Source organism: Saccopteryx bilineata, chromosome 3 (genome assembly GCF_036850765.1).
Source record: "Saccopteryx bilineata isolate mSacBil1 chromosome 3, mSacBil1_pri_phased_curated, whole genome shotgun sequence".
In the NCBI taxonomy this organism is placed as follows: Eukaryota; Metazoa; Chordata; class Mammalia; order Chiroptera; family Emballonuridae; genus Saccopteryx; species Saccopteryx bilineata.
Window position 1 is genome coordinate 55,011,137 of NC_089492.1, and position 14,932 is coordinate 55,026,068.

General features: G+C 33.3%; 1 protein-coding gene across 3 annotated transcripts in view; it reads right to left on the reverse strand.

Annotated features, from left to right (window-relative positions):
* Positions 1–4,599: 4,599 nt before the first annotated feature.
* The window catches only part of PLAG1 (PLAG1 zinc finger), a 46,853-nt gene continuing 36,520 nt past the window's right edge, over positions 4,600–14,932 (reverse strand). For 2 of the 3 annotated variants that reach the window (XM_066266147.1, XM_066266148.1), the window contains 3 exons: positions 10,937–11,035; positions 7,944–8,302; positions 4,600–7,424 (listed from right to left, as the gene is read on the reverse strand). In XM_066266147.1, the coding sequence (XP_066122244.1) occupies positions 6,167–7,424; positions 7,944–8,185 (1,500 nt within the window). In that variant the 5' untranslated portion in view covers positions 8,186–8,302; positions 10,937–11,035 and the 3' untranslated portion in view covers positions 4,600–6,166. The remainder of the gene's footprint in view (positions 7,425–7,943; positions 8,303–10,936; positions 11,036–14,932) is intronic. The other variant, XM_066266149.1, reaches the window with a different exon arrangement.

Genomic DNA, 14,932 nt, shown 5'->3' on the forward strand with positions numbered 1-14,932 from the left:
TAAAGGAGACAATACCTTAAGTGAATTAATCTTATACTTTTCAGAGTATTATAATTATAAAAAGCAATAGCATTTTCCTTCTGCAAACAGTCCTTGACATATTTTATATGCATGAATTAGTGTTAATGCTAAGAATTAACAAAGAAAATACTTTTAGGTTTGCTGGAATGAAGCAGGTGAAAAGAACAACTGTCAATATTAGAATTATTGTTCAGTTTCCTTACGTCTTTAAAAGTTGAAGAGCCTTAAAACAGGATTAAAGACAAAGGTAGAGGAGGCATTGTCCTTATCATAGTGAAGGTGGTGTTATGAGATACATTAAAAAGTTATTCCTATAATTGGTTCCTGGATGTATTATTAATTGAATTTTCAGAATTAATCTTTGTGAAGCTGCATTACTGACTTCAACTTATAGGAGGTTTAGATAAAAAGATATGTGTGGGTTTGTTGTTTTGGTCTAGAGAAGAATTGTCAAGGGAGGGTTTTCAACAAAATTTTAGACAAGCAGCCAAGGGGAACTTTTAAAAAGATAATTTAAAGTACCGACAGACAATAAGTCTTAAAAAAACGCCTAATGCCACTTTTATCTCACAACAATAAGACACATTATCAACTTATACTTTCTGATAGCCTTTTTGTAATTCTTCTTTTGCATTCTCACCTGGATTAACGTTTGGATGCATCATGTTTTGACTTTTTTATTTACAGTTTCTATCCTTCCTTTAAGCGTACAAAAGTTTTTAGAAAAACAAAAAGAAACCCTAGAACTTTACATTGCATTTCAATGACAAACTGTTGTCTTAGAGCCAGCTATTAGAAACTTGTATTTATCAAATGAGAAAATATTTAAAATTCAAAGTGAAGAAAATAAAGTTATACCAAATAGAAATTTTCATCTATTAAAATTTCAGGAAGATCTACATTATCTAAAGCCATTCTATAATTTTATTCATATATTTTGTGGAGTTCACATATCTTTTTCTTACAGCAAACATAACACTGTAGGCCACAAGAAGCTGCAGTACTATTGTTTAATTAGCAGCAAATTAATATTTTATATCTGGGTATCTGGACAATAAATAGCCTGCTTCTTTGGATGTGGATGTTTAAAATGTAGTATCACTGCAGCTTCATAATGTGACTGCTATTTTACAGAGCTTATACACACACAAAAATATGATCTTTGTCTATATTTTATACAAATACAACAGTAGTTTGTGAATACATTTTAAGTACATGATATACATGATAAGCCACTTGATTTCTCAATATCACAGAATAGCAATTTAAAATGCAATAAAAATATACAAAATTCAGCCTGGAATGCAGATTTTCTTTTCTATTTTGACTCAAAATTTTATCACTAGAACATTTTTAGAATACTAGTCCAAACACTTTTTCATCAGCTAAAAATGCAATTTCAGCAGTCCAGCTTACGTTCAGGCACGATGCAATCCATTTTATAATGGATTCCCAGTTTTTGTTAAATTCAAAGGGCCGTTAGCAACATACAGCATGTTCTTCATTCTACACTGTATTATAAAGCCCACTTTTCTTTCTGAGTTACAGTCACCTTGTGGACAAAAGCTGGGTTTGTTCTGGTAACATATGCATGTCCAAGATTTCCTTTTGCAAGTGCACATGAATACATTGTGGTGGGTTGGTGTAAAAGTTAATGACAAATTAAGTCACAGTATAAAAATATATTGTACACCTTTACACCTAATGAAGTCCTTTTTTCCTATGGATAAAAAAATACGACGGAATGAGACAGAGACTTTTGTAGCACCATGAAGAGTTGTATCCCAAGTTACATTAGCAGCATGATCCAACATAAAATTGAAGGAGTGTTTCTGAGGAGATAAACATTCATTCTGGTTCATCTGTACCACTGCAACTTACATAAAGAAGTGTTTTATACATTAGCAATTGTTCTGTCACTTCTAGAGCTACACACTTATCAAAAGACACTGCCTTCCATCCTCAGTGTTGATAATGCTGTAGAAGGAGATAAGGGTGACCTACGTGTGCCTTTTTGTTGGTAGTATCATCTTACTTTATATGATCAAAAAGGAGCTCTTACGGGTTTTTAGCACAAGACTACACACAATACAACTTCTGTGGATCTATGTAATCACAACAAACTATCTGTGCTGTTGACATGACTGCTGACACTGAGAAAAATAAGACAAAGTCAACTTAGCCGTTCACTTGTCAGAGGTAACAGTCTGCTATTACTAATGAAGAATACTCAACATTGAAAAGATCTCCTCCAATGCTACATGGATCTCAGTAGGCTAGAAGCAACTTGGGTGAACTGCTATTTTTAAATTTACATACTGGGAAGACAGTGTGTTTTGAGACACGTAAACCTTGTAAAAAAATAAACCATGTAAAACCTTAAGAAAAGACACACACTGATTCTGTGCAATATAGCAAATTGATAAGAAAACACTGTAAAAAATGTACCTGTTTAAAATACCTTCTACCATTTGAACACAAAGCATTATATATCAAAGGTCTACATATATATCATCTAATGGCACTTGAAACAAATCATAATAAGTCTTACAATAAAAGGCATAACCTATAAAAAAGTTTCTGTAAAGGCTTAGATTGTTTGAAAGTGCTATATCTTGTGATATGTGTAGTATAGAGGTTGACCAAGCTCTATTTTTTAAAAAAAATATTGGCCTATATATTGTATTGCTAACTAGATGAATGATCCTGAAAATATGTACTCTTCAACATTCATTATTAGCTTAATAAAGCAATCAGCTCTGGCTCATGTTTCAGTCAGTATATGGTTTTTAAAAACCGCTACTGCCCAAATTAACAATGTATCACTATATTCCACAAATGACTAATAATAAAGCACAAGCAACAAACAGGCAAAAATATATAGTTTGGAAGAAACACTAAATGAGGTTGAAAAGCTACAGAGTGGTGCATGACCAGCCAGGACAACTGAAGTTTTGAAAAAGTGAACTTGGTGATAGGATTTAAAAATGCAAATTTTAACAGTGACCAATAACTAACTAACTGTAAAGACATTTGCATATATCAATAGATAGTAATTGCTTACTGTGCCAAGATCCTTCCACAGTTACGCTTCCATGTCTAATTTCTACGCACATGTGGAAGTTCAAATTGAATGATGTTCAATATCTTGTCTGAGGTCCAAATTCTAAACTGAAATATCTTTACTTAGTAATAATTCCTTTTTTAAAAAAACCAAGCAAAGGCACTACTATAAATTTCAAGGATGATGATTCTGGCCACTGAAGAATAAAACAGTATTGGCAATGATTATTTTTAATGATATCCAGTTGACATAAAAAAAAGAGATGTCAATTTTTTTCTAGGAAAATAAAAAGAGCCAATTCTGTGTTACATAATTGTTAGACCATTGTGCAATTAAAATATATGAGTCTGCCTCATCTCTTATTAGAAAATTCTCTCCAAAAAGGTTTAGTGACTACTACAGTCAATTTTAAAAACAAATTAGTTGAATTCCCTCTTACTTTGAAGCGTTATTTTTAAGTCTGAGGCAGCAACAGGTAGAGGTGTACATGTGAAAGTTAAGACTCCACAATTTTACCACTGGTGCCCTTAAAGATGTGTCTTGGTGTATCGAAATTCCACGCAGGGTGAGAATTAGGCTAAAAGTATATAAAAAATATAAGGCGCCATTCCCCATTTCTAAAATGCTTTATTTAATAAATCCTGGTACTCCCTTTTTTATTTTTTATTAGCAGTGAAATACAGCCTACTAAGGCCAATATCTCAGTTCATTAATTTGACTTTAGCAAATTTTAGATGAAGTAGTGTTTCCACACTTGTGTTTGTGATTTGTTCAAAAATAGGTTTTCTATTTATATGTGCTCTGTCACCAAATTTCTTTTATCCATTTTTTAAAATGGTCCTTAAAGCAATATTGAACACTAATCATTCAACTAATGATTTCGGTAAGCAATCTGTTTCATAGAAACTAAAGGAAAGCAGTAATAAAGCAGAGCTAAAAGCCTACTTTCAGAGCAAATATTCTCCTAATCAAAAGCTTAGGAGCAGTTTGAAAAAAATTTAAATGTATTTCCTTATTAACATATATCATTTTAATGCCTTTGGAACACTTATAAAATGTAATTTTTAATAATAAAATTTAAATACATAAGTATAAAAACTACTGCTCCCAGGATTTAAAAAAAAGAAAATAGGAGCATGATAAAATATAAGGAGCCAAAGTTCCTTAAGAGAGCAACTTTGATTCTATGAAGTGCGATATATGTGTGTGTGTGTATAGATATAATATATAGTGAAATCCCCACTTACATTATTACAATTTACATTCTCCACAAATTATACTACTCCCAAATATTTTAAATAATGCATTATATTCAGTAATCTGCACTCATTTTTAGAAATTCTTGGTAAACATTGCATTCTGCAGTGATAACTGGCCCTATGAAAGGGAAAAGAAGCTTTCATATAGGGCTGAGTGCTCAAAATTTTTTTCTTTCTTTTTTAAGAGATACAGACTCCTCTATACCACCCCCCCCAACCCACCCCCACACCTGCCCCAACAGACAGGTTCCCAATAAGGTGTTAGCAAGTGCTTAATAGATATGTTTTTTAGGTTGATGTTCCTACTGATAATTATAAAAATATAATAATCTGACCTTTCAGAAGATTATGGTCTAACATGAGGAAAGCCCATTAAGTATTTTATTCAGTGAACAGAATGTTATTTTCATGTTAACTAAGATAGTGCTTGCTTTACTTTACTTTTCCCCCTCTACAAATTCAACTTATTTGCAACATTCCCTGCATTTTCCAGAGATGTGTAAAAGTGGGTTTTACTGTATATATTTTTAGTTGCTTAAAATTTTGTGGTCATTCCTCAAATAGTTTTCTAATGCATTTCACTTTAAATTCTCCATCTGTAAATACCAAGGAAAGACGAACTAATACTGAATAAGAACGATACCATGGGGTAGAACTGTTGTTTCTGCTTTTGGCTCTTAAGGGAAAAAAAATGTTACCAAATTTAACTACAAGTGATATAAGCAATAGACTTTTACTTTATGTCTAGAGTCTACTTCCCAACTCTGGCAACAGGGGGCATGACCCCTAGACAAGTCCCTAAATTGAACTGTATGTATGCTTCATATCTATCTTCCTGTTTAGGGTGTTTATCACATCATCTAAGCTGAGACCATCCAATCGGGGGTAAATACACTTAACACCTATGTTCCACAATGGCTCTAGATTCTGGACTGTGGACTAACAATGAAAATAAAATTGCTGGCTGAAAATAAAATCTGACCTACCCTTTGGCCTTGAAAGGTGGAAAAGATTAAAAAAAGCTATCTAAATACTGAGTCTGAAGACTCTGATGCCATACACATTAGTATTAGTAAATAGAAAGAGAGCAAGTTAAGAAGTTTGAAATGTGGCAAAATATCCTGTGTACTAATTTAAAGCCAACTGTAAATAGCATAGGATGCTGTGTCACCTTACTAAGAGTCTCCTTTATGCTCTAAACATATGGTGCTTTGTGTTTAAGTTTTGTTTTCCTTATATGTGCACAATAAAGACAGAAAATATTTGAGCCAGACAATAGCAAGTCTTCAAAATATACTGACCTGAAATGATTGTATTTCTAAAAAACATTTTTATCTTCCCAAACTGAGATTAATTCATTTGAAACATCTGATGATGACTCCATTTAGAGGCTAGTAAAAATTTTAAAAACTTGTGGGTTATTCATATACATTTTAGAAAATTTACATTTCTATTGCAAAATATTTTCATGAGCCAAATGTCAACAGGCAGAGCCATGAGTAATGGACAAAAATAAAACTACTAAGATCAAAAAGTGATTTAAATGTGGGATTTGTAAGACTTTACTAATAATGGCTTTCCTATATGAAAAATAATCTTAAAATATAACAATTGGCAGTGAATTAGGATGAAATACCCAGGTAAACGTAACTGAACACCAATGGTTCCAAAGCTAGTTTCTATTTTATACTGGCTTAATGAAAATTGGTACTATACAAAAAGAGAAACTTTTATACTGTCTAAAAGTAGGCAGTAAAATAAAAATGGTCATCTAAGGCAGGGCTACATATACATTTCTGTAATAAAGCCATGTCTTGGAATCCTACTGAAAAGCTTGATGGAAACGTGGTAGGGTGGTGCTTGTGCTTAAACTACTGGTGAAAGCTGCTGACAGTGAGTGCAGAGATCCAAGACCTATAGTGTTTGCAGGATCCTGATGATCCTGTGTCTGTGGGGGGAGCTGAGACACAGAAGAATGTGCTTCTTCTTGGGAATAGCTCATTCCAAGGCTCCCCACTGATATAGGATTATAGGGAGGACCATTCAATGGTATGAAATTAAACAACTGAGAAAAATCCAATGCTGGTGTGTTTAGGGGGTCACTGATAGAAATAGAGCTTTTTGACAGGGAGAGGTCTCCTGCACCATCATCCAGGGACCCGATCTGAGAATCTAACCCTAGTTTAGATGACGATGCTTGAGAATCCTGGGATGAAGAGGGCACGCCACCTTGTAGCTCCATCAGGTAACTCTCAATTTCCCCCTTTAATGGCTGTTCTTTCTCGGGAATAGAAATTGCATATGAGGTAGAACTGAATGGGTATTTGAAGGAAAGGTGATGAGAAGGATGAACAGCATCCATATCTATTGGACATGTCATTCCCAAAGGTAAAGTTGTGATCATTTGGTGGGCAGATCCCGAGCTCTGCATGGACTGAAATGGAGTGTTATAGAGGTTTAACTGCAAAGTGTTTGTGAATGGCTTTGATAACAGTTCACTGGAAGGTAAGGACATCACCGGAAGGAGCTCATCTTTTATAGGCACAGAAACGTTACAGGTAAATGGATCCAGAAAATCCACTGGTTCTGTTTTGACCTTCAGAAGTTCTTGATTGTGACTCTTCTTCATATGTCGAGTCAGGTGATCCTTTCGGCCAAATCTCTGTGCACAATACTGACAAAGGAAGTCCTTTCTTCCAGTGTGCACCACCATATGCCTCCGGACATCTTTCCGGGTATAGAACCGGCGATCACAATGCTCGCACTGGTGCTTTTTTTCTTTAATCCCACCAGACGACTTGCCTGCGTGAGACTTAAGGTGCTCCAGCAGCACTCCTGTGCTTTCAAAAGTCTGCAAACAGACCTTGCAAGTGAGGTCACCACTTGTTGCAGCATGCAAGGCCAAGTGACGTTTGAACCCAAGCTTGGTGTTGTAGTTCTTGCCACATTCTTCACACTTAAACGTCTCTTTGTTAGGGTCATGTGTATGTAGGTGATTCTTCAGGTGATCTTTCCGGTGAAACATTTTCTCACAATAATTACACTTGTGGGTTTTCTCAGGAGAATGAGTAGCCATGTGCCTTTAAACACAGACATATTCTGTAAGTATCATGACAAAAATGGTATGTATTCACTTTTCAAATGGAAGCTAAACTACTAAGCTAAAACAGAATTTCCCTAATAACGGTCTCTTTTAAACTTAATATATACAAGGATAGTTAATATACCTAAACACTGTAGAACTTGAGTCACTTAAGTTGCCACTTTAGTTTTGACTGGCTGGTTTTTAGCTATTATTACAAAAGCAAATGAGTAAGACTGAATATACTCACGTAAACGTACATACCTTTTCTTGTAATTTCTTTGTACAAATGGAAATTCTACTCTCATTAAGCATTTCATTAAAAAAAAATCCAAAGACACTAACACATAAAAGTATGTGATTTAGAATACTAAAACTAGCCAATGTCTAAATCTACTTAACATTTCCTCTCTGTAAATCAGCTAAAAAATGTGTATACAAATATATACGTTTACAATGGCTTCACATGGCCAACATCATAGCAAATAAAATCTGAAAGACAAATAGAGTTTAATACCTTTGTAATTTGTACTTAGAAACAAAGGCCTTGGTGCAGTCTTGTTGTATGCACTTGTAGGGCCTCTCTCCTGTGTGAGAGTAGGAGTGAACCTTTAATTTCTCAACACTGTTAAAGGCCTTGTCACACAGTTGGCAAGGAAAGTTTTTTCTTGGTTTGGTTTCACCACGCTTACGTTTCCCTGAAGGGACTTTCTGGTTATCTCTTACTTCTGACAAATCACCAGGAATGACAGTGGCCATCGCAGCCTAAACCAGGCCTTCTTGTTGGACACTTGGGAACTGCCCAACTCCACTAAATGATTTAGCTTTAGATGGCTTCTCAAGTTTCATGTGGTCGTAAAAGAAAGCAAAAAGGGACTGGAAAAAAAAATAAGAAACAACTAGTTTGTAACTAAATTTAATTAAAAAAATTATTTGCTATGTGATGCTTTTGAATTAAAAAAGAAACCATAAAATGGATTCAGCTGGTCTAATGTAATATCTGTAGGTTTCTTTATATTTGTCAAAATCCATATCAATGCATTGCTCAGAATGAACAGTTCACACATCCCTTGAAATTCCACCTGATAAATGCTGTACTTAGGGAAAGCAGTAGCGATTTCAGAAGCTCTCAGGAAGCATCAAAATAAGGCACTTAACTATTTTCCCAATGAGACGTGGTTCTAACAGATCCCTCCATTGGTGGTACTTAGTTTTTCTTTGTTTTTAGTGTCTTGTTTGTGACTTCTATATGTCATCACAGAATAAACAGAACTGTGAATTATGAAAAAAAACATGACACTAAAAATGGCATTATTAAGCTTCAAATTTTACAAAGAACTAGAGAACATAAAAATGTTTCCACAAATATTTTAATGTCTAAAAATCATTTTGATTTACACAAGTTGGCTCTAGTCACACTCTTTATTACAGGAAATAAAATATAAATAAGTAACTGCAAACTCTTTTAGGCATCTTGTGAACCATTTAGTCCATGGAAGATGTACTTAATGCATAGACACCCGAGGCCTGAAAGAGTTTAATTCATCACCCTAAATGATAATTTATTTTTTATGTCAGTGTCATCACACACACAGGGATTTCTGACTGAAGAGTGGAAATGACTTATCTCCATAACCAATATACATTTTTGAAATGGTAAAGCCTTTTGATATTATATTAGGTGAGGATCATGGCTGCTTGCCATTTGGAAGGAAGAAGGATTTGGTTGAAGTAATTTCCCTCACTGTTTTTCACATCATAGAAAATGATTCTGTTTATTGAGCAGAGAGATTACTGGATGAGCCAGAGTCATCAGGCCTCCCCAAGAGCTGAAGGGTCAGTCTTTGACACACCTGTAATCTGTGTGCAGCACACAGTGGGACTCTTGGCTTAGAGCACGATACCTGTGCAAGGATACATCAGTATAGAGGTGTTTCGGGTTGCAAAAACATGTGTTAAGAGTTTCAATTCATTATCGGTGCTTTGAGAAAGAATGAAATGAACACATGGTATGACGAGGAGTATGTCTACTTAAAACATTTTAAACTGACTGAAACCTTTGAAAATATGTGGACAAGAGAAAGTAAATATTATCAACTGTATTTCTCAGAGTAAAAAAGCAACCCCCCAAGATTTCAACCCAACGTTCATGAATGCTTGCCTAGCAATGTACTTTTAAGAGACACAGAAATGATAATACCTACAGCCTCTTTAAAAAAGATCTGATTTTTAAACTGAAAACTGAATGTGGCTAAATAAGTGTTATCAACTTCTAATCAACTGGGTTTTTAAAAAATCTTATTATATATTCAGGAAAAAAAATCAATTTCTTTACATCACTGTCTTTGGCATGAGACTGATTCTTGTCTTTACAACCTAGAGGTATGACACTGACTTTTACAGATTCCAGTTATATTTTTGTAGGGTCTCTAAATTTATCCTACATTTTTGTAAAACTAAGTGTATACTACAATAGGGCTTGCTGTATATTAATGCAGAGGTGTCACTAAACAGGCAAAATGAGTAATGATCCACTCATGTGATTAAAATGTAAAGCACATAAGTTAACCAGTGTTTGCTTCATGTATCCCTTCTTCATCAGTAAGCAGACACACACAAGGCCTTCCTTCATGCTGTTCAGACTGTCTAAGCCTGAACTGCAGTTTAAAAGTGACATGAACACAATAATGCAATTGACATTACTAATGCTAACCCAGTATGTGCCCTTTGACTGAAGATTGGGTTTGGAATCTTAAGGCCTTGCCCTTTTCATGTTATATGCTCATTCAGGAGACGCTTTCTCCACCTTTCTCAGAAATATCTAAACAATTATTCTGCTGTAACCATTAATGACACTGTAAATTGGTATAAAGCACTCTCCCAAGGCAGGAAAAAAAAGAGCAATTTTGATTATTTGATTTCCTAACATGACATTTTATGCAACTATTTAGAGCATTGTAGGAAACAAGCTAATACATTTTTCAACTGTAAAATCAACACATAATGCAAAGAATCTAAATCCTTATATATAACTAATATCTGAAAATATTTCAAAGACTGGTCATATTTGTCATTGTGTTATGAGGTCCAACCATAATGTGCAGAAAATTCAGTTGAGAAAAATGATTATTTTTATGTTATTGAAAAAAATTATAAAAAGTATACCATGAAACAATATACAAACATTTGATTATATAAAAATTGGTGATACTCAATATGGAGTAACAAATGAATTCTGTTATCTTTGGATGTACATACTGAGCAATGAAGAATTGCATATTTCAAATATTACACTTTTCTAAGACCAGCTGAAATTTTTTCATGGCTAATATTTTTTTATCTTAATATATTACAAAACTCAAATTAGTTATTAGTGCATTTAAAACTACAGAATAAACATAAGGCTGTAAGCTCAACATCAAATAAAAGTCCACATTCATAATATGCATATCAATCATATACTTTAAAGATACATGCACAGAACTATAGCGATTTTTGTTCAATGCATACCTGATGACTGATGGAAAAAGCCTCAGACCTTGATCTTAGCCAGTCCCACTGACTCTTCGTGGAAGAGAGCGGAATCCAGTCCTTCCCATTTTGGCCAATCTATGAAACAAAAAATAAGAATGGACTACACTCTAAATGGAAGCAAAAAGTAAAGGATGGAAAATAAAGGATAAAGAATTGCAATTTCATGGCACATGCTTACATTCCATACTCTGCTGAAAGACATGCATTAATTTTCACCAATTGCAAATTTATTAGTTCTAAGCACATTTACATGACCAAATAAATGCAGAAACAAAAGTATAAAATAGTATTACCTATATAAATGGCATTTTGTGATGCTGAATGACTCCCCACTTCTTTCCCAAATTTAATTTAACTTTTTAAATCTAACTTGCCTACTGAGAGAAATGAATATTAGAGTTACTCTTTGTAAATTAGATGGATCAAAATTTCATTAAGCTTCACAGTGTGGAAGAGACAAACTCCGTTCTTTCTTGGAGAGTGCACGTGGAACGTCACCAAAGAATAGCAGCCTCCTGAGGACAGCATCTCATGTCCACACTGCACACACTTGTGCAACTTGGGCTTGTTACCTGCAATACCTGTCAGTTTATCTCTCAGAATGCTGCAAGGATTGTTGAAATGTGGCAATATCTCTGTGCTCTTTAGATTTCAAAAGCATGCAAGGGAAGTTAAATATATCTTTGCTACAGGAGAAGGAGTGTCAGGAAGAAGGCATCATTTGGTTTAAAGAGACCATTGTTGAAAAATCTTAAAATATCTTAAAAATGCCTATTAGTAACATGATCTTCAGGATACTAGAACCATGTATAGAAAAAAACAATAATTTTTTAATGTACAAATAAATGTGAAACAAATCAAGATCAAAGGCAGAAAAAGCTAGAATTATCTGTTATAGAGAGCACAGGGCACAGAGAGCTTAGTAAACTATGTATTTTGAAGATGAACATTCAGAATCATGATAATAAGAACTTGAAAGGAATAACATAAATCAAATAGTTAAAATACAATAAGAAAAGGATTCACCAATGACATAATAAATTAAAATAATTTTACTTAAATGTTCTAAACACAAATATAATTAATTTCCCCTGAAATCAAATTTTCACATGTATTAAGAATTTGATGACGTATCAATAAAATACATATTTAATAGAGGACATTCAAGCATCATTACAAAAATACTAAGGGTATATTTAAAACAGCATTATTCTCATAGTTTAAAAGACAAGAAAAATAAACATTTAGACTAATAAAAGATATTTAAAAAGTTAAAGCAAAGCTTCATTCTTTTGTAAAGCACAGGACATGCATAAATGGAAGAGCTGAATTCTGCACATCAAAACTGCAAAATAATAAAATTAACTTTGTACATACTTACTTGCCCAGGGCACATACTGAGTTTTGGGTAGGGTAATTAAGAATATGAGTCTGTTTTGAGTATTCTGATATTTAAATAATACAAATACCTTACAAGTGTAGAGTGTTTCCATCGCTATTACCTCCCTGGAATTCAATGGATTTGAGAGGTGGACACATTTATCATCACTGCTATTTTAAGGTGAGAGGCCCAGAGAAGGTGAACATCTTAACAACATATATGTGGCCCAGCATATGTGGTCAAGAAAAGGCTTATGCCCTAAAACTCCTATTTCCTATTTCATTCTTTTTCTACTGCACTCCTGAAGGGCAGGTTGGCAAAGCAATTTGCAAGCAGATAAATCTTGTCTCTTTACACTTAAAGGAAAATAAATTTTTTTATTTTTATTTTTAGGAAAATAAATTTAAGGTTTAAAAAGTTTCTTTTCATAAAGACAGTTTGCAAAGTAAATTTTAAGTAATTTAAATAACAGTTAAAATAATAACTATTTAGGTAGGGAAAAATCTAAAACCAAAGTTGACTAGCAAACAACAAATTATATATTTTTTTCTTCTTTTCCGGGCCAATATAAATTTTATTGTATCTCAAATACTTATGCTTACTCTTCATAGGCATTTATAAAAATCCTTTAGAATTGAAGTATTTCAATGCAGTTTAAAATTATGCATTTCAAAATGAAATAATACAAATCTAAATTACGCCTGTTACATATTTTACAGTCTGAAATGAAATCATAAATAAAGCCATCATTTTCATTCATTTTATCACAAAACATAATTCCAGTATCAGGTAATTTTTTGAAATTCGACCCACATATTTTGAGTTCTTATGAGAGGCCAAATAATTTCAGAGGACTGGTAATTATTTCCCCAAACAAAAGAAATCAGGAGCTGTTAGAATTCATTATTATTTGGCCTGGTATAATAAGCATAAAAATATATAGTTTGCATTTATGTAATACTATAACTAAATGTCAACTAAAATTACTTGTTTTCTCTTTTATAGGGTTAAAAAATTTTTTAAAAGGCAAATAGTGTCTACTATTCTGAAAAGTCTGAAACAAAAAATCTGTACTACTATTTTTCTTTTTTTTACATATCAAACATTGGTTACTACGGTTTTGAAATGATTAAAGTTCTTCTTTGCTTTAATCTGAAGAATTGTGAAACAAGGTGGAAACTACATAAAACCATTTCAAATCACACTAAGATGAAACAGTATTTCAGTATACCCTTCTAGCTTTTGCTGACAGCAAGACAGACATTTTTTCCTAGGGCAACTTTGCATACATAAAAATAATAATTAAAGGGCATATTGTGTGTGCACAGGTTTATCTACTATGTTTTACATTTTAAAAAGTGACTCGCAGCAAAATAACAAGCAAAAATGAATCATACATCAAGGGTCTACTAAAACGAATTCCTATGAGGATGCTGGCAAAGGAACAGACCTGTATTGAAACTGTTTTTATACTTAAAATACCACATTTCTGATAGTCATTTCTCTACCAGCTGTGACTTTTTATAACACTTACCTGTATCAATAATTCTTTCATATTTAAAGTAAAAGTCAAACACATACTTTGCTAATTAAGGGCAAATGTCTTCCATAATCAAAGCTTTATTCTCCTTTATGCTAATCATAAAACAGCATTAGTAAACAATTCAGAAAACGTCAACATTTGCTTGAAACATACGTTTCATATAGAGTAAATAGGTAGATTGCAAAAGGAAACTTACCAGTAGTTAATACTTTAATTTACATATGTAAGACACAATAGAGCTTTGAATAATGTGAAAGAAATTATTAACAAGATAACATAATTGAAGACAGTCAATTCTGAAGGGCAATAGCATACTTAGAATCTATTTTTTTGATCCTGTATGATAATGTGAAAACTTTCACAGCATTCAATTTCTGTAGGACTGTAAAAATCACTTATTAAAGAATAATAAAAGGAAAAATATCTTGCAACTATAAAAAATCCACGACAAAATTAAAAATAGACTCTAGACAGCATTGGGACAGAAGTTGTGTCAGCTTTATTCACTGCTGTTTTCCATAAAAGTAAAATTTTTGGTGAATGAATACAAATAATGAAAGGAGGGCAAGTGCTTTCCAGCAACAAATTAAACTACAGCCTTGCTCAATGACTAGAGAGACATACGACACGACATACATATCTATGTCCAAGTAAAAAAAAAAAATGCAGTATGGATGCAATTTGGTTCAAAAAACTAAATGCCACTACAAAAGTATTTTTGAAACTTAGCTTTGTAAAGTCTTACAGATTAAAACAACAGCAATTATAATAAAAGCTGTCTAAAATACTTGTTTCAGAAAACATTCTCTGATTGATCTTACTGCTAAGGAATCAATTAGTACAAGTATATAATACCAATTTGGTTACCATTCCTAATATAAATTTCTAAAGTGAAAACATGTCTGGTACCTGCACCCATGCCTAGCATGGAGCATGAAGGATGGCTGGATGGTTGGATAATTAGATGGTTAGACAGGGCTGCTGATGGCTGAAGAGAAGAGAAAAGAGCAAGGGTGCCCACTGCAAAGCAGTGGCAAAGAGCTGGATC